This window comes from Panthera leo, chromosome A1, assembly GCF_018350215.1.
Source record: "Panthera leo isolate Ple1 chromosome A1, P.leo_Ple1_pat1.1, whole genome shotgun sequence".
NCBI lineage: Eukaryota > Metazoa > Chordata > Mammalia > Carnivora > Felidae > Panthera > Panthera leo.
Genome location: NC_056679.1, coordinates 118024483 through 118044189, shown reverse-complemented (window position 1 = coordinate 118044189; position 19707 = coordinate 118024483). Strand labels below are relative to the sequence as shown.

The following is a 19707-nucleotide window of genomic DNA, read 5'->3' as shown; positions in this document are numbered from 1 at the left end:
CAGTTACTACCACCCTGACTTCCCTACTACCCTCCCCTCCATGCTCGATCATGGCACCCTGTTTTATTGCCTCCATAATATCTATTGCTATCTAAAATTATCTTAATTCTTTGTTTGCTCCATTATTATCTGCCTCCTCTAACTAGAGTATAAATTCCATGAGAGCAAAGCCTCCTCTGTTCTGTTCACCCCTTGAATTCAGTGTCCAAGAACAGAGCCCAGCACACAGGAGGCAGTCCACAAACGTTTAAAGGAGTGGGTAAAAAAACCCTGTGAGAGATAAGAACTACTATGTTTATCTGACTTTATAGATGAAGAACTTAAGGCCTACTGATGGCTGACTTGCCCTCAGAGGTAGTAGGTAAACAGAGGTGCTGAGTAACAATTGAACCCACTTGTGCTCTTAATCACTGCACAAACTGAGACTCATCCCATGACGCATGTCACGATCATCTCCCTTCTATTCATTCCTTGCACAGAACCTGGCCCAAGAGCTAGACAGCAAGGGAACAGCGAAGAAAGCAGTGCAGAGAATGTGAATTAGTACAACCGCTTGGGAAAACTGGAAGTACTCACTAAAGCCAAACCAGTTCTCAGTGTATATCCACCAACAGATAAACAGGTCTTCAACAAAAGCCAGCTACAGGATGGGACTGCTGGGTGGCTCAGTCAGTTAAGCGACAGACTTCAGCTCAAGTCATGGTCTTGCAGTTCATGAATGAGTTCGAGCCTTGCATTGGGCTGTCTGCTGTTCTCACAGAGCCTGCTTCAGATCCTCTGTCCCCCTGCCCTCCTGCTCCTCCCCAGGTTACGCACGCTCTCTCTCTCAAAAGTAAATTTAAATTTTTTTAAAATCTATTAGAAATCATATACAGGACTATTAACAGAAGCCATATTCTTTTTGATTTTTAATACTTTATTTTTAAGTAATCTCTATACACAACACGGGGCTCAAACTCATATCTCCAAGATCATGAGTTGCGTGCTTGACCAAATGAGCCAGCCAAGTTCCCCTAGAAGCAGCATTCTTTTTTTTCCCCTTTATTTATTCTTTTTAAGTAGGTTCCATGCCCAACATGGGGTTCAAACTCATGACCCCAAGGTCAAGAGTCACAAGCTCTACAGACTGAGCCAGGCAGGTGCCCCCTAGAAGCAGTATTCTTTCTTTTTTTTAATTTTATTTATTTATTTTGTGAGAAAGAGTGAGCACGAGTGGGGGAGGGACAGAGAGAGAGAACACTAAGCAGACTCCGCACTGTCAGTGTAGAGTCCCACGTTGGGTTCAAATCCACAAACCATGAGATCATGACCTGAGCTGAAATCAAGTCACAGGCTTAATCGACTAAGCCACCCATGTGCCTCAGCAGTATTTTTAAAACTAAACACTGGAGAGGCATCTGGGTGGCTTAGTTGGTTAGGTTTCCAACTCTTGATTTTGGCTCAGGTCCTAATCTCGAGGTTCAAGGGATTGAGCCTTCTGTCGGGCCCTGCTTGGGATTCTCTCTCTCTCCCTCTCTCTCTGCCCCTCCCCTGCTCTTGCTCCCTCTTTCTCTCTCGCTCTCTCTCAAAATAAATAAAAAATCTTAAAAAAAAAAAAAAAGTAAACATTGGAAACAATATAAATACCCACCAATAATAGAAGGAATAAATATACTGCAGTACAACTCTATTTTGGAATTGTATATAGCAACAAAAAAAAAACTACAACTATATGCAACCACATGGATGAATCTCACACAAAAAAGAATCTACTATAGAATTCCATTTATAGAAAGATAAAAAAAATAGACTACATTAATCTATGGTGCTAAAAGTCACGACGGTGATTACTCTTGCGGGTGGAGGTGGGGAATGGTGATGGTGAGCAACGCGAGGAGCATGAATGTGGCTTCCGGAATGCTGGTAGTGTTTTGTTTTTTGACCTGTCCACTAATTCCACAGTTGTGCTCATTTAGTGAAAATTCACTGAGTTGTATACTTGATTTGTGCAGTTTTCTGAATGAATTACATGAAATTTACGTTGAATTGCATGAAATTGTCATCTTTGTACATGAGAAGTGGTTGAATATCGGCAATTTCGTGTGGTTCAACTAATATGTTATACATAAAAAAAAAAAAAAAAAAAAAGATCACTAAAGAAAAGGGTGAAAAAATCCTATCCAGTTGAACTGCTTTGTACACGGCTCTGTAAAAAGTGGTTTTGAGAAAGAGCCTGTGCCTTCCAAGGGCTCCTTGGCAGGTGGTAAACAGGCTCAGGATGGTTGTAAATTCTTCCCCAGGGCCTGAGGCTGGTGCACTTGGCTGTGTACTCCAGAGTCCAGAGCCTGGGCCAGCCCCAGTGTGATGCAAGTCAGCTGCAGGAGGCCAGAATGTCCTCAAGCAGAGATGAGCAACTCCAGCCTCAGACCCAAGATGTCAGTATTCCTGGAACATGCCAGCCCTTGCTGGCCCTAGCCTGTGTGCTCACTGTGCCCTCCTTCCTGGGCCTTTCCATGGCTCCTGCTCTTCAGCCTTCAGATTGCCTAGAGAGGCTTTCCCCGACCTCCCTAAAGGGACCAGCTCAGTCCCCCATTCGCTGTCACCTCCCCCTATTATTCCCTTTGTAGATTTCACCAACATCTGAAATTGTTATTTTTTGGGTGTTTACTTTTTATTATCTGTTCCCATCATTACACTAAGCCCTAGGAGAACAGGGGATTCCTAGAATGTATTTACTGTTGTATCCTTGGGGGCTGGCATGGCACCTGGTACCTAGAAGGTGCTTAAATATTGGTTGAATGAATGAATGTGCAAGTGAATAAATGAGCAAATGAAGTGGCATAAATGGAGGTCAGGGGAGAAAAAAGTGGCCCAAAGTACAACTGTCAAGTCAGGAAGAAGGGCAACGCCCCCATCTCCCTCATGAAGCAAGATCAGGCCTCTGGAAAGTTGCTGATCCCCGGGGTGTAGACATCCATTCCTCATCCCTGTGTTTCTCCCAGGGTCCCCATTCTGTTGTGTGAAGGATACAGACATTTATGAGGTATTTACTGAACCATCCTATGGAGTAGGAATAAATCATCATGCCCATTATTTGAGGATCTAAAGAATCAGTAACTCAGGGCACCTGGGTGGCTCAGTCAGTTAAGTGTCTGACTTTTAATTTTGGCTTGGGTTATGATCTCACTGTTTTTGCGTTCGTGCCCCACATGGGGTTTCACACTGACAGTGAGAGCACGCTTGAGATTCTCTGTCTCCCTCTCTCTCTGCCCCTCCCCCACTCTATTCTCTCTCATTCTCTCTCAAAATAAGTAAACATTAAAATTTTTTTTAAAAAGGACCAGTAACTCACCTGAGATCCATCAACAATTAAGTGGCATTACTTTGGGCATAGTCTAAGTCTGTCTGTCCCTAAAGCCAGAATTTGCCAACTACTCTACCACCTGATTTTTCAAGTTACTAGGGGATTTCTGTGATTTGCAAAAAAGGACCAAGGGGGCTATTTCTGGCATTTTTTCCTTCTTTCAGTGGTTGCTCTGGAGGTAGCTCCCACACCTGAAATAAACAGGGCACTTGCATTTTATGTGAACTTGAACTAAGGCAAATCTGAACCGTGCCGTATAAATATATTCACAAAAATCTTGACTCAGAAGTCCAAACTGATACCGTGCAAATCTGACTTCACCGTCACACCTATGAGGAAATTATTCTTGAATTATGTGAGGTCTTGTGGAATCCTTCTTTTGCATACCATTCTATAGCCCTGTTCGGCAAAGAGTGAAAACCAAGGATCTTTGAGGAAAACTGGGGCAAAGGAAGCCAGTGACCTGTGTTACCATAACCAAGTTAAAACCTTTAAAATATCCTGTTACACAGATCAAGTAGAGGACCACAAAAATAGCTGTGCACTTGGTTCTGAGCTAAGTTACTTGAAAAACATACTTCCCTCCCTTATTGCTCATAACAACCCTCTGAAGCAGATGCTAGGGCTATGCCCTCTTTACAATAGAGTCTTGAAGAGACTGTGAATAATGCAAAGTCACCAAGTGCTTAGTACCCCTTCCCCCTACTGATACAACAGAATCATTACTCAGCATACTTTCAGCATTATACTGGTAACACGTGTTCTATCGCCAAAATTCAAGAATCTATATTGGCCAGGGTTCAAATCAACTCTCTGATGAACTATTTAAAATACCCAGCCACACAGCTGAATCTAGCTTAACGTTTGTCCTGCAAAAATTGTACTAATTAGGGGCGCCTGGGTGGCTCAGTCAGTTGAGCTGCCGACTTCAGCTCAGGTCATGATCTCACGGTCCGTGGGTTCGAGCCCCGCGTCGGGCTCTGTGCTGATAGCTCGGAGCCTGGGGCCTGTTTCGGAGTCTGTGTCTCCCTCTCTCTCTGACCCTCCCCCGTTCATGCTCTGTCTCTCTCTGTCTCGAAAATAAATAAACGTTTAAAAAATTAAAAAAAAAAAAAATTGTACTAGTTAACGTAACAATGACGGCCACAGTATTACTGTTTTAACTATTTATCAGCAATGAAAACTTTGTTTACAGTTTAGGTTAGCCTTCTCTTTCCAAAGTTTGGAATAGCCCACATAAATGGACTCCTCTTAAAATTCTAACTCATTCCTTGCATGAACACGGCCGGGTGTGTTGAAGAATCATCTAAATGTATGCTTTGCACTTAGAATTCGCCAGATGCTGTTCTAAGTTATTTGTGTACATTTTTCCATTCAGGTTCCAGTGAACCCTTTGTGGTGAGTGTACCTAGTAGTTTTCATATTACAGAGGAGGACACTGAGGTATCCAAAGTTTGGAGAACCTGTCCAAGGCTATGGAGCTTATAAGGGTAGGAGAGGACTTCAGCAATCCGTGCTCCATGTCTGCACATGTATCTTTCAAGGTCTCCGGCCTTCAAAGCTGAAACCAATGAACACACGGAGCCAGAAAGCCTAGGAGCTAAGCCAGAAGAGAGCTCTAACTCAGGTCTGACACATCCTCGAACACTCCTCAAGACCCCTTTCTACTTCTGAGCTTTCTGCCACTGAGACCAGCTTGGCTGAGGTTGCATTCTGCAGATCGGAACCGCAGGGAAGCTTTCCCCAGGGCCCCCAGGCTGTGTCCCCCTACTTTGCTCTCTGCACTCTCTGTCACATCACTGTAATTAAATCAGTCTTTGATCAATTATCTGTTTAATGTCTCATCTCCCCTACTTGATTACAAGTGGGGGGCAGGTAATCTGTTTAGGCTGGGGGGCTTGGCTTCCACTGCTTAGTACTTTATGTAAGGTTGAAAACTGTGAAGTGAATACAGAAATGAATGAGGGCGCTGATGAAGGTAACAGGGGGAAAGCACATCCTACCCCCCCACCCACCTCACCCCTGACTGAAAGTTCTATAAAGGCAAAAATTGTATCTATCTTTTTTTCTCAGGATAACCCCACACCTGGCACTGTGCCTGACACACAGGGAGTGCATAAAAATTTTTGGTGGAATTAATAAATAATTAAGACATAGCCTCTGACTTCTTATCTGACAAAGAGAAAGGCTACGATTCAGCATAGAGCTTTTTAAAGGAGCAGTACATAGGAAAACACACCGTGCACCCGCATGGCACACAGTAAGTGCTCCATGAATGTCTGTCAGTGAATTGGAATTCCTGCCTCTCCTAACTCCCACTAACTGCTCCAGGTCCTGGCAAGGCTAGGGGCTTAACAAGACAGCCAAGCCCAGAAGTGAACCCACTCCCTGGCCATGATCTGGTAGGGGTAAAGATGTTTACGTTGAGGTTGGGGTGATAGAACTATAATTAGCACAGGCAGGAATGCAGGGCCGTTAGGATTTGCCTCTAGCAGAAAAGTTATACCTGGGCAGGAGACAGCAGCTTTGGAATAAACAAAGTCAGATGAAGCAGAAGAGAAAAAAAAAAGCACAGGCCTACTGTCCACCTAACCCAAAAGAACAAATATGGCACCTTCAGCCCATCAGGGGAGCAAACATTTTGCATCTCCCTGTCACCATTCACTCTGTCCCCTCACCCCCAGGCCACGGGCCTCTGGGCTGCTACAGAGGTTTAGAACACAAGCTAGAATGTGTCACGACCCTGCTTAAAACCCTTAAGAGGATAATATCTGAACTCCTCACCAGGCCAACTTCCACCTTACTTGCCAAGCTGTGGCCACAGAGCCCTACCATCAGCACTTCCACGTCAGGCCCTTTCCCCCCACAGGGCTTCCAACCAGGCTCCCTCAACCTCCCTCAGGCTCACCCATTCTCAGATTTCAGGTCTCAAGTCAGACCCCCTCCTGGCACTTATCACAGCCTCAAATTGCATGGTCTGTCTGTCTCATCAAAAGGTTGTGAGCTTCACAAGGGCAGGGAACACTGTTTCTCACCACTGAGTCCTCAGAGTCAGGATGGACTCTTACACAGAATGAAATGTGAATGAATGAATGAATGAATACATACATACATACATACATACATACATACATGCATTTCTCAGAAAATGCCCCAAACCTCTCTTTAGGTTCCAAATAGGAGCAGAATATAACCATCACTTACCTCCCAGACACTCTGGGATCACACTCTACTTACACATCAGAGGCTCCTCCCAGGCCAGGGCTGGGGGCTCCTCCTTCTTCTCACCATCCCACCAAAGCTGTGCTTTCTTCACCTCATGCTTCAGGAAAGCTGGGAAAAGATCAGGAATGGAACCCCGTCTGTCTCTTGGCTAAATCCCCTAAAGAAAGGAAAGAGGACAGCAAACCCAAACTACTACCACCATCTTGCTTTCCTTTGATGGTTTAGAAAGGATGTATTTACTGCCATCCTTTTAATTGTTCAAGCAAATCCCAGAGAGATCACTGGCTGCAAAATTACTGCTCCAACTCTCCTTGTTTAGTGTGCTTAAATGACTTAACAAAACACCAGGTTTTTATGTTTGTGATGCTGAGAAGGGGTGGTAGCAAAGTAGGGAGAGCTAGGTTGCAAAGATCTGGAAAATCAGCACTATATTCACTAGATCTTCCACTGAGCAGGTAAAGGACGCTTGGCCTCAATTCCTACATCTGACAAATGGTAATAATGACACTGAACTTCAATACCTGCAAAGAGAAATCCTCAACAACTGTAATAGTCTCTACTGCCGTAGTAAAGAGTTTTTCTTTTGACTTTAAGTAAGGTCTTGGCCCTCAAAGACTGAGGTCTCCTAGGCGAGGGGGAGCTCTGCTCCCAGGAGCTGAGTTAAGTAAATCACACTGAAAAGCTACATCTGAGTAGTGAGAAGGCATTTTAGACTGGGACTCTGTAACCTTGAGTTCTACTCTGGGTTTGCAAAATGTCCCTCTGCAGCCAGTCTCCTGAGCCCCAGCCCCAGTCCCAGCCCCAGCCCCAGGCCAGATTTCTGGCCTGGACTGGGAGCCTTTCATTGGCTCTTTTGACAACAGCCAAGCACAGTCCTTTGGTGGCGTAGAAAGAAAAAGGACAGCTCACAACCTCTGGCAGTGAAGCCAGAACACCAGCAAGAGAAACAGGGGGATTCAGGCCCTGGCCCAGCTCACATCCCTGTATCAAAGCCACCCCCAACGCTGCACTTCCCCCTCCGTGCCCCCCCAGGCTACAGCATCCTCCTTTCCTGGGCGGAGCTGGGCCTGAGGCTGTTGTGAGGGCTCCTCGCCTTCACAGAGTCAGGCCTAAAGGCTGGAGCTTTTCTTTTCAACGGCCTAGACTGATGGGATAACCCCATCAGCGTCGTTAACTGCAAAGAAAGGACCCCCGGCCATTTCCATTTCCTCTGCGGCTCAAGAACCCTGTTGTTATTTAATCCCATGGCTACTCCGGCAGCATCCTCGGCTCTGCCGACTCCACCCATCCACCTGGCCAATTCTCGGCTGTTCCCGCTTCCCCGGAAGGGCGCTGATGGGGATGATGGAGAAAAGGCTCCTACTGGAGGAAGGGGCCATAGCCTTCGGTGGACATAGGCTCCTCAGGGTTGGAAAAGGCACGGGGGTGGAGAGTGAAGCAGCTAGTGAGGGCAGCCAAGGGCGGGCAGGCGCCAGGGCACTGCGGACAATACACTGGGGCATGGAGGGCGTGCACTGCAAGGCGAGAGCCTGGTCTCCTCTAGTTGAGTAGCCAGCGTCGGTCGGGGGAGGGTACTGGAAAAGGAAGAGGTCTCTGTCTTGTCGCTGTCCACGCCCAAGAAATGGTGGGGTGGGGGGTGGGATGGTCTGCACTCACTCAAGGGAGACTCAGACTTAGTAATGGAACCAGATGCACTCAAGCAACCCCCACTATGCCCTTCAGTGCTACGGACATTTGACATTTTAATTTTTGGTAAGCGTAGTTTCAAGACCCCTCCCCCCACCCGACGCCCCTAGGTTAGAAAAAGGGCCACAGCAGGGGTCTTCCCGTCTCCCGCCAACACCCCCCCCCCACCACGCCCCGCGACAGCCTGCGGCAGTTCGAGATCCCAAGATCTAGGTGTGTCCTCCCCACCCGGCTCTCCGCCCAGGATTCAGAGGCCTCAGTGCCCCCCGCCCCCCAACGACACTGACGGTTCCTGCCCAGGCCCGCAGTGGCGTGAAGGTGGCCTTTACCTCCTCTCGCAGGCTGGGAGGGGGTACAGCCCGCGCAGCTGAGCCAGCTGCAGCAGTCGCCGCCGCCCTCCATTCATTAAAAAAAAAAAAAAAAAAAGGGCAACAACAACCTCCACCCCTTTTTGTAAAAGAACGACGGCCTCAGAGGAGCTAGAGTCAGCCCCAGCAATCAGGGGTTAAGTCCTTTTCCGGCCCCCCATTCATAAAAAAAGGAGCGCGGCGCATGCGCGCGCGGGGTCTCTTGTGCCCACCCATTCATAGAATCGCGAACGGGGCGCGTGCGCACTGGAGCTCCCTTCCCTCCCATTCATAAAAAAGCCATTTTCCCAGGCAGTGGTTGCAACACCGCCGCGGAGGCAGCGAGAGGAGCTGACAGCGCGGAGCTGGCGCTGCGGAGCGCAAGGAGCCCTATCGGTTTCTCCCGCCGACGTCTGCGAGGACAGCAGCGTCTGACCCGCCCGGGTTCGGAGATTTATACAGGCGTGGAGCAATGCTTATGGCTCTGCGGCTCCTCAAAGTAAGTCCCTGGCCGGTTTCGGGATCCGAAACTGCCCCCCTCTGAGCCGCGACGCGACCTCCCCTTCGGCTGGGGCAAATGGTGCGCTATTTCTAGGCGCGCCTCAGTGTTCCTTTCCTCTCCCTGCGCCTCCTTGAGCCACTGCGGTGTGCCGCAGCTCCCTGACGCCCTCGGCTGGGCCGGCACGGCGCCGGGGGTGTTCACAGCCTGGCACCGGAGTTTCCGACCCCGGGGCATTGCCAAGCCCGGCTTCTCCACTCTGCGATTCAGGAAGCCCCGTGCGTGTCCCGGGAGTTTGCCTCTGGCCTGGTTTCTTCCCTCCTCCTGCCACCACCCGCCTCGAGCGCTGGAACAGGAGGCTCTGGGCTCGGTCAGGAGCCACCTCTTGGGTCCGGCGGGCGCTCTTGCCCTGGGCGGCTTGCCCACCCCGGGCTCCGTGCCCACGGTGCCAGCTCTGCCCAGATCTTCCCAGCCCACTGCAGCGGCCTATGCTCGACGTAGGTTTTTCTTCTCCCGTCGGAGCCGTGACGGACTGGGTTTTCTACCCTTCTGCCTCCCCCTCCGATGGTCAGCACGGGGTTGGCCCGGGACTGGGCATTTCTGCTCCCTCTCTTTGGCGAGGCGGTTCCTCGCCGTCTGACCTTTGCTCTGCTGCTGCATTTTATGCTGTGCAACTGCCTTGCAGTTGCCTTTCCGTTTCCCGGCCTCTGCAGGGCCAGAGGCACCTCGGCCTCCTCGTGCCTCCCTTCTCGGGGCACCGAGCTGTGCCAGGCCCTGGGGCCGGGCCGCGCTGGGGCTGTGGTGGGGGCTGAAGGTGCGTTTACATAACGCCGGGCGTGTGGGAGCTGGAGGAAGAGGTTGCGTGCGTAGGAGAGATAAGGCTCCCGCTTTCCCTCCTTCCTTCTTGGTGGTACCAGGCTTGACATCACCGAGAAGAGAGGAAGATACAGACGGTACGTTCTGAAAATTCCGAATCTCCAAGGCCACAGGGGCACAGAAGGGGGCGGGGGGGGGGGGAAAGGCGGGTTTGGGCAGTAGGGTTGCTGAAGCTTGGCTTCATCACTGGGGCCAGAGCTGTGCCCAGTTCCCCCTCCATGCAGACGATCAAAAGGCATTTAGACAGTAGCTACTCTTGTGCAAGAAGGCGATTTCCCAATTCTCTTTGATTGGGGCTGGGGGTTGTGGGCAGAGAAGGCAAGAGAAGCGAAAATGGTTGCACAGCTTGAAGGCTGAGCCTTGGGCGTTGAAGGAAACTGGGCTGGAGGGGCTGGATGGTGAGGAGAGGGGAGAGCTGCTGGCTGCCTCATTTAGCAGCTATGGATGGGCATCCATATTGCCAAGTCTGGGTGAGGGCAGGAGGCTGTGCTCTGGCACACTGAGGTTCCGAGGATCCCTCCAAACATGGTTAGTGCTGAAAGGAAAAGTGTGGGTTCAGTGGGGTACCCAGATCCAGTGGGAACCCCCACCTTCCGAATGCCTCCAAATCAGTGGTGTGATTGTCTCCAGTTGGAGAGGGGTGGGAGCTGACCAAGGCTCTCCAGTCTTTCTGACGAGCCTCTGGGGGATACAAAGCTGGAAGGTGAAGGCCTAGAGTATTGAGGAAATATGGCGTTATCAATCTCTTAATAAAGCTCAGTCTGGCCTGACGCCCTACCCAATACTGCACTGGTGATTTCACAATGTTTAGAGTTCTCTGGATCTTCACACGAATGGAGCATAAACATCTGGAATTTTCAGTTTTTACTTTAGTTTGTGGGTGTGGGGTGGACTAGGAAAGGGAGGGCTGCAGTTGACCCCTTTAGCTCTCAGTCTCAGCAGAAGGGTGGGAAAGATGTAGACCTGTCCAGTGTGAAATGGAGTTTCCTCCCTTTGCCAGCCCTTGGGAGCAACCTCCCTTGCCAGCAGGCTTCAGGCAAATCCATTAATGTGAGCAGTGCACACACTGACCAACTGAGATGCATTTGCCCAGTACCTGGTAGGGAGGGGGCATTTTGATGGCAGATTTCTGAAATCTCCTTGATGGACAAATGTTTGTCAGTTAAAGTGAGGAAGACTTTTCATAGACATCTCTTAGTTATTTTCCTTTTTTAGATTCTGAACCCAGGAGTCCTTCCCCTTTTTGTAAAGTGGAAATCCTTCTCGTTCCCCTGACCTTTTCCAGATTGCCATCATTTTGAAATGGCAACACTTCTAAAGTTTTGGTTGGGCTTGGTGGGAGGAGACAGAACATAGACAAGAACGATTCCTAGCTAAAGCAGGACAGAAACTGGGGGACGGGGATCATTTGGAGCTCACAGATGTCCTTTTTGTTTTAATGCTTCCAGAATAGATGGCGAGATGGGGCTCTTTGGAATTTCACCCTCTGTCCAGTTCATATTCTTTACCTACCCATCCCCATCCCCCACTCGGGTAGCCTCTGCCCAGAGGTTTGGCTGACTTGAATAACAAATGAAGGCAGGCATTCAAAGCAAAATTTAAAAGTGAGTGATTTAAAAATAAAGGGAGGAAAAGACATCCATTAACGCCTCAAGAAGTGGCCCCTGAGGTGTTTTACTCTGCTTAATACTTTGGGAGAACACGTAGGGACTTTCTTCCAATTCTGATGCTAAGTCCCTTGGTGCGACCTCTACTCCCCAGTGTAGGGCCCCCTGAGGCATTTTTCTTTCCTCAGGACATCCTTTTGGGTAGGACTCCTTATTTGGAACAAGGAAACTTGAGAAGGAGCCCCCTTTCTTTTATTAGAGAAGTTGTGCTCTTAGAGAGTTAAGGTATTTAATGTGGTTCTGAATCCAGGGTGCCTGTCATCTCACCGCTAACGATTTGGAAGTTCCTTTGTGAGGAACACTGAGAGGATTCTTGCACAAACCTCTGAATTTAGGGATATAGTTGAAAATGTTGGAGATGGGATGTAGACAAAGTGTTCTTAAGTGGGGGGGGGGGGGGGGGTGGAGGGAGGGCAAGAGTGAAAAGCTTCCATCTCCTGGCCAACCTGGATCTCCCTGATAGAAGGGAAAGCAGTGCCCTACTGGGCAATTTTGCTCTTTCAAAAGAGCCAGAGGAAGAGGTGATGAAAAGCAACATACAGAAGTGTATTAGTCCTTCCAGACTAAGCTAGCAGCCAGGTGGGAGCAGATGACTGGCTAGAAAACCTGCTACCTTGGGCCTTGGTCTCTCCATCTGCAGAGTAGGAGGAGAAGAAACTTCCCCAGGGGGCTGGGCTGCGCTGCTTATCACTACTGGGCACCTAGGATGAGGAGCTGGTTGTAAGGGAGCCACATCCTACACAGGAGGTGTGGGGTGTTGCATGATGTAAGAGATGGGGTATTCTTGGCTCTCAAGGGTCTGGGGCCACCCTGTAGATCCGGACAGCTGACAAGGCTGGGGATGTATCCGGGACATGTGGCTGTGTTTAAGAGGCTCCACCATTCAGCTGTGATCATGATTGTTCTTTCCAAGGACAGTCCGTGGAGGAAGCAAGGGCACTGGGGGAGGAGCACAGATGTGCTGGATCTAGTGGAGGAGGGAAGGGGCCCTTCTGGGGCAGGTGGCCATTTGCAGAAGAGTGGTTTCCCTTGTCCAGTAGTCTTTTTCTGGATGGGAGAAGGGGATAGTCATCTCCTGCCCCATCCCAGGAGTAAGCTAAAGCCTATTTTTAGAGTCTATTATTAGAAATCGATGGTGGAGGATGGCAAGACAAATGATCTTGGTGCCCGGGAGAAGGGGGCCTTCCCTTGGGGTCTAGGTTTCTGGTCCCCTCCAAACTTCGACGTGGGCCAGGAGTTCCCAAACTGTGCCGATGGCTAACAGGCTGCTTCTAGCCCCATTCTTTCCTCACTCTTGCCTTCTATTACCTCTTTAAAGGAATATGAGCAGACAAGGATTATGGGGTTAATATTAATATACAGTGAAACCAACATTTGAAGCCACCTAGGACAGCCCAGAGCCTAGTATAGCAGGACACTTTCCAGCTCATCCCTGTGCTGGCCTTTGGTGCTAGCTGACTCGCTGTGGACAAGAAAGAGAAGAGGGTTGGGAACTGCTAGCTGGTGCTGAGACAAAGGGATGAAAAGCAGCTGTTTTCTCTTGTGATCTCTAACGGTTTATGGCTAGAGGTGAGCTCCTTAGTGCTGGTGCCCGGTGCCCGAGAGGGATGGGAGAGCAGCAAGGTTCTCGGACAAATCCAACTGCGGAAGTGCTTTGTTTTCCCACAGGGGCAGTTCTCAGAGATGCAGAGACTGTCTTCCTCAGTGGGGTACAGGGAAGGCAGGTCCCTGGCTTTCCTTATACCACACACACCACCACCACCCCCCAAAAACACCTTTTAAAGTCTTTTTGAAGCAGTAAGTCATTATTTGATTGGAGTTTAATTAACTAAACTGGGATGTTGTCACAAAGAACTAAGTGGTAGTGGTGGGCGGGCTCCCTGCAGCCTAGAGACCTTTTCTTCTGAACTGATAAAGGGTTAAATAGCCTTCGCCGGGAGAACCTACCGAGACTGAATGGTGCAGAAATTGCCCATTCATTCAGAGCCTCTTGCCAGTCTGTCATTTGCTGACCTATAGTTTTCAAAGCACAACTGTCAGGTTTTCCAAGTATTTCCCAACTCCTCTTCCCAGGGTAAGTCAAGGGTGGCGTGGGCATTTAAAACGCCACTTAATTCTTTTCAGCCAGCCTGCTTTGCAAGGTCTGCATCCTGACGCTCAGCCCCTCCCACAGGTACAAACGCCACAGACCACCAAGTGGCAAAGACAGGACCTTGTGCTCTGGGCTTTTCCATATCCTGCTGATTCAGTATTCTAGGACTCTCTTCTGGCTTCCTCTTATTTCTTCCCTTCCGCACAGACCTGGACCAATAAGCCCCATCCGAGAAAGTGCCCTAGAGACCCTTAATTTAAGTTCAACTGTGTACGAGGAAGGAGAGGGGATTCCCTCCCATTCCAGGGCTTCCTTTTAGGGACTTTGTGGTGAGACCCATCTGACTCTACGAAAAATAAAAATGAACACACTTAGTAAAGTAGCGGTGTATGAGACGGCAGAGAAAACTGAAGTGGAAACGAAGGTAACTTGAGCCCTGAGCCTTCCTGTAATGACAGATTTCAAACCCCCAGCCTCCACTCTGAACAGTGACAATTCCCTGAACTAGGGGCTCATCTGATGTAACCCCTGTCTGGCTTCATTTCCCTGCTGGCTTGGTTAAGAGCCCGCGGATGGCCTGATGAGGCTCCCGAAGGGCTAGTGGCCAGACTGGGCAGGGGGAAGGGGGAGACGGACTAGTAGAATTCACAGCTGTGAAAGTGACTGGTGCTTTCCTGTCTTCACATGAATACCTAGCCCTGACTGTTGGTCAGGGCTGTGGGGCTGACATTGCAGGCTCTGGAGCCTCTCCCTGTGTGGGTTCGAATCTTGCCGTCATCACCTACCAGTGTTATTCTTCATTTCTTCCTTGCGAAATGGGTGTTATCCTCCAAGGTGATGGTGTGAGGATTAAATGAGAAAATCACTGAGGGCTTAGCGCAGAGAGCCTGACATGAAGGTATGTTCATAAATATCCGCTCTTTCCACAATTATTATTATTTATTATGAGAAGTTGTGAGTGGAGGTAAAAGTTTCCTCATGCTAATCCATAATAATGCCACCTAAAACTTGATAGAGGTGCTTCTCTGCCTAAGTGGAGTGCTGGCTTTGTTTCTCTGTCCACAGTCTTCCAAATTGGCCATCAGTCTTCCAAAGAGCCTAAATGAGGCAAAGCCTCCTCTCTCCTATTTATATTATAAATCTCTTCCTTCCTTGCAGGGGAAGCAGAGAGTACATATTAAACTGCACTTAAGTTCCGTCAGCATTGCTTAGACTGGAGGATGGGTGTGTCCCAGTGAGTAGAGCTTGATCTTCTAAACCAACTGAGGGTTGGGTTTTTTGGGGGTTTTTTTGTTTTGTTTTGTTTTGGTTTTTTTTTTTTTTGAGACTTCATTTAGCTATGCTGAGGGGTTATCAAACAGGCTGCCCGGGAAGTAGTTTTTCTTTGTCAGCCAAATGAATTCAACCCTCCTGTGGAAGTCCCTGCTAATGGGGAGGTGAGGAGGCAGTGAGGCCTGAGGAGGTTTTTGAGCAGTACAACTCTGAGCCAGCCACTGTTTTTTTGCTGAGCTGGTGTCCGGAAGGAATCCGACATCAGAGTTGTGATAGGGAAGATGCATTTTGGAGTATGCCTGCTGGAGCCATCTTGGATGCAGCATGTCCCAAGAGAGCTGAGTCATCGTGGACTGAGCTCCCAACCCCATGTCTGGCCCCAACTACAGGCCCAGATGTTGACAGCTACCTCTGGAGGGTGATGGGAGCCCGCGAATGCCAATATCCCCATTGCCTGCAGGTGCTGCGCCCACCCTGGCATCCTGGTGGGACTTTTCCATTAATCTGCCTTCTGATTCCAGGGCCTATCAAAATCCCTGAGCATTGCCCATGCCTTTTGCTTTATCCACAGAAAAATGTGGCTGTTTTTAAGAGCCCCAGGAATAGAACTGGAGAAAGAGGAGTGGATAATCTTCTTTTCCCTTACTTTTTCCAACAGCATGGCAAGTCCCAGCCCCCAGACCTAAGAGACAAAAAGCCCAACTACATGGGACAACACAGCCTTCAAACTGCCACTGACAGTTTTGTTGGCAGGACCCTGGGTATTCATGACCTGAGCTTCTGGAATAAGGGAAATTGTGCTTTGTCATAAGGGGTTCTGGCTGCAGCACCTCTTGGCTGGCACCAGAGATCCTTCTCCTGTGCCTCTGTCAACATTTTCCATTCTTATGCTCAGTCACACCTTTTCCTCCAGGCAAAGTCCCTATGGTGTGGACCCAGGGTCTCCTAACCCTCTTCTGTCAACCCCAAACCCATTGCTAGAAGCAAGGCTATGGAACCCCTGCAAAGAATAAGTGGACTCTGCTGGGTGGTTGGCCTGATCCTTGGAAAAACTGTGCCAGAGATGCTTATTTGACATCCCCACCCCCGATCCAGCCTTGACCACAGGGCTCCCCACAGGAGGCTGCCTTGGGAAATGACCATTCTTGGTGGCAGACCCGCCAGACACTTAAGGCTAACTCTGCCACAGGAAAGTCTCCCATTTGAAGAAGATGCTCACTCCCCCTACATCTGAAGGGAATGTGGAGACAGCAGGCAAGTGTTGCCATTAGGCAGACTTTCTCCAACATGAGAAAAACACAGAAATCCCAGCATCTTTTAAGTAGGTAGGGCCACGGGAGCAAAGCCAATAGTACATGGCCCTGTGCAAATGGGAAATATCCGTTGACTGAACACTGAACCTTATAGAAAAGACTTCATGCTTTTCTGCATTTGCAGTGTAGAGGATATACAGATGAGAACCCTGTGGATAAGTTCCCTTTTATCTACTTCGTGAACTTTGCATCTAGAGCTAGCTCTTTCTTTTAGACAGGTTAGAAAGCATCTATAAAAGCCCTCTGCCAACAATTTAACCATTTCTGATACTGTTTGAACTGTTTCCAAGTAGGGAACCATAATATTGAGTTGCCCTGAATGCCTTTTCCCCTTCACTGTAGACATGGATAAATGTGGATGAGTCACCTGAGGCAAGGTGTGACTGGACTATTGGGATGGGCCTACCGCGTACCCAGTTTGGAAGGGGGGGGCGGGGGTGGGGGGTAAGTGGCATTGGAAACCTATCCACCACCTACCTTCTCAGGCATCCCCTTTGAGGCCAGATGAACTTAACAGCAGAAGTGCAGGGTCGGCTCTCCTAAACAACATTATTAGCATCGCGAACAAGCATTTACTAAACCGTACCCTGTAACACATTAATCCAAAGGTCTGTTCCTTTTTTAAAGACCATTATCTTTCCCTTCTACCCAACACCGTGTCCTGTCTCACACCCCCACCCCCTGGTGGACTCTTCCCAGAGTCTAATTCTCTTGGATTCCAAACCAGGTCCCCTTGGGCAGAGGTCTTGGCCTTCTGCTGCTATTTCTTTAAATTGATCTCCAGCCGAATTCCGAATGTAAAGGTCAGCAGGCAAGGAAATGGCACTTCTAATAGAAAACAATGTGCACTTTCTAAATTTGAACCAAGCCGTTTCCGCTCTTTGATTTAAGTGACTTCCTGGGGTTCCGTGTCAGGCACTGCAGTTGAATCTCTGGCCAGATTCCAACTTAAAATTGCACTCTCTCGGTGAAATTAGAAACTGATCCAGAGTTGGCTTAGCTATTCTAGTAAATAGCATTTAGGCTGAATGTTCGGCTCAGCACTTGGAAATGGGTGATGTGAGTGCCCCTCGAGAGGATTTCCCATCCAAGTTGTCAGAAGTGCACCTAGCCGGGGGTTATTAGCCACTGGAGGTTGCTGCTCTTCGAAGTGCTGGTAATAAGTTAATATCTTGGATGTGTAGGCATCATATGCAGCCCTTCCTTCTGTGACTATCTGGAATAAAGGGTTTTGTTTACCCAGCTGATACACGATGGGAGCACACAGGGGCTATCTGTCTTGGTCATTACATCCTCAGCACGATGCTTGGCACAAAGTCCTTTTGGTGTTCAGGAAGTCTACACTGTTGCTCTCTGGGGTAGTGACAGATTACTGCCAGGCAAGATGCTAGGCACTGGATATGCATTTTCTCATTTACTTCTCACAAGAACCCATTTCACAGATGACAAAAGTAAGGATACAGAGGTTACAGAACCTTACTTCTAGCATCGCTGCTAGGCAGGGGTGAGAATTCAAACTTGAATCTGATTCCAGAGCCTGTGTGTATAACCACTGGACTCGCTAAAAAATGGAGCGTATTTCACAGTTCCAAGAATGAGATCGGATGGGCTAGGTTTGAACTCCTGCCGAGTTCTGTTCATAGTTTTGCGTGCCTTTGGACAAGTTACTTTGAACATTAGTTTTCTGTAACTAGAAAAGGCATAATAATAGTAGTCACATTTTAGGGTGAAGAGTCCAGGACTGTGAAGAGTCAATGACATAATATATATGGTGCTTAGGAGACTGCCTGGCTCACATTAAGTGCTGAATAAGTGTTATTGTTACCACTTACTATTAATTGTTATTATTAATCATCTAAGCCTGGATGCTGGAGAGTCCTGAGGGAATCGGGTTCCCATTTCATTTGGACTCCCAAGGACCTGATGGGGGGTGTGGGTGTTAACAGGCCAAGTACTGATGCCTGGAATCCGCTCTCTCTTCCTTTTCCCCACCTCCCACCTAGGGCCCCTAGAAGCCTGTTCCTCAGCACAGTCCAGGACCTCTCCAGCCCCATGGAGCCCCCGATCCCACAGAGCGTCCCCTTGACTCCCAGCTCAGTCATGGTCCAGCCCCTACTTGACAGCCGCATGCCCCACGGCCGCCTCCAACACCCACTCACCATCCTCCCCATCGACCAGATGAAGACCAGCCACGTGGAGAATGACTACATAGACAACCCCGGCCTGGTGCCCCCCATTGGCCCGAAGCGGACCCGGGGTGGGGCCCCAGAGCTGGCCCCGACGCCGGCCCGCTGTGACCAGGACGTCACCCACCACTGGATCTCCTTCAGCGGGCGCCCCAGCTCTGTGAGCAGCAGCAGCAGCACGTCCTCTGACCAGCGTCTCTTAGACCACATGGCACCACCGCCCGTGGCCGACCAGGCCTCCCCCAGGGCTGTGCGCATCCAGCCCAAGGCCATCCACTGCAAGCCACTGGACCTCAAGGGCCCAGCAGTCCCACCGGAGCTGGACAAGCACTTCTTGCTGTGCGAGGCCTGTGGGAAGTGTAAGTGCAAGGAGTGTGCATCACCCCGGACACTGCCCTCCTGCTGGGTCTGCAACCAGGAGTGCCTGTGCTCAGCCCAGACCCTGGTCAACTACGGCACCTGCATGTGCCTGGTGCAAGGCATCTTCTACCACTGTACCAACGAGGACGACGAGGGCTCCTGCGCTGACCACCCCTGCTCCTGCTCCCGCTCAAACTGCTGCGCCCGCTGGTCCTTCATGGGCGCCCTCTCCCTGGTGCTGCCGTGCCTACTCTGCTACCTGCCCGCCACCGGCTGCGTGAAGCTGGCCCAGCGCGGCTACGACCGCCTGCGCCGCCCTGGTTGTCGCTGCAAGCACACGAACAGCGTCATCTGCAAGGCAGCCGCCGGCGACGCCAAGGCCAGCAGACCAGACAAGTCTTTCTGACACTTTGGGTCGAAGCCCCCGTGCTGCTACCCCTGGAACTCGGTTCCCTTCTGACACCTGAGAAGACCACAGCGAGGCCAGAGGTTTTAGTGTCCTGAGGCTGACCTTGCTGGTCTGCCCCACTCCCCATCCTCAGCTTCTGAAGAAATGAAGACCACCACCACCCCCCCTTTCTTCCCCAAAAGGATGAAGAAGCACTTTGGGTGTTTTTCAGGGTCCCGGAACTTTGTGGCAGACAGTGGCAGGGGCGTGGTGTGGCTGCGGGGCAGGGGAGCGGGGGGGAGGGGGGGTGTTCTTTTTCAGAAGACGGAACACAGATGTGGACACATATCCGGAAGTTGCAGCTGCTTGAATGCCTTCCCAGTTCCTCCTCCTTCCCCCTCTCCCCCTACTCTTCCATTCTCTTTGGCTGCCTGGGAGGAATCATTTACTGAG

At 49.8% G+C, this 19707-nt stretch overlaps 1 protein-coding gene across 1 annotated transcript; it reads left to right on the top strand.

Moving 5' to 3' along the window:
* The first annotated feature begins 8909 nt into the window (after window positions 1-8909).
* SPRY4 (sprouty RTK signaling antagonist 4) lies at window positions 8910-19513 on the top strand. The gene is made up of 2 exons (XM_042906097.1): window positions 8910-9100; window positions 18324-19513. Exon 2 carries the CDS (start codon window positions 18373-18375, stop codon window positions 19270-19272), a length of 900 nt encoding a protein of 299 aa, XP_042762031.1. The 5' UTR covers window positions 8910-9100; window positions 18324-18372; the 3' UTR covers window positions 19273-19513.
* Window positions 19514-19707: the final 194 nt, after the last annotated feature.

Excerpts from the sequence above, each read along its gene's own strand:
- SPRY4 (XM_042906097.1), top strand. The coding sequence starts at position 18,373 with ATGGAGCCCCCGATCCCACAGAGCGTCCCCTTGACTCCCAGCTCAGTC.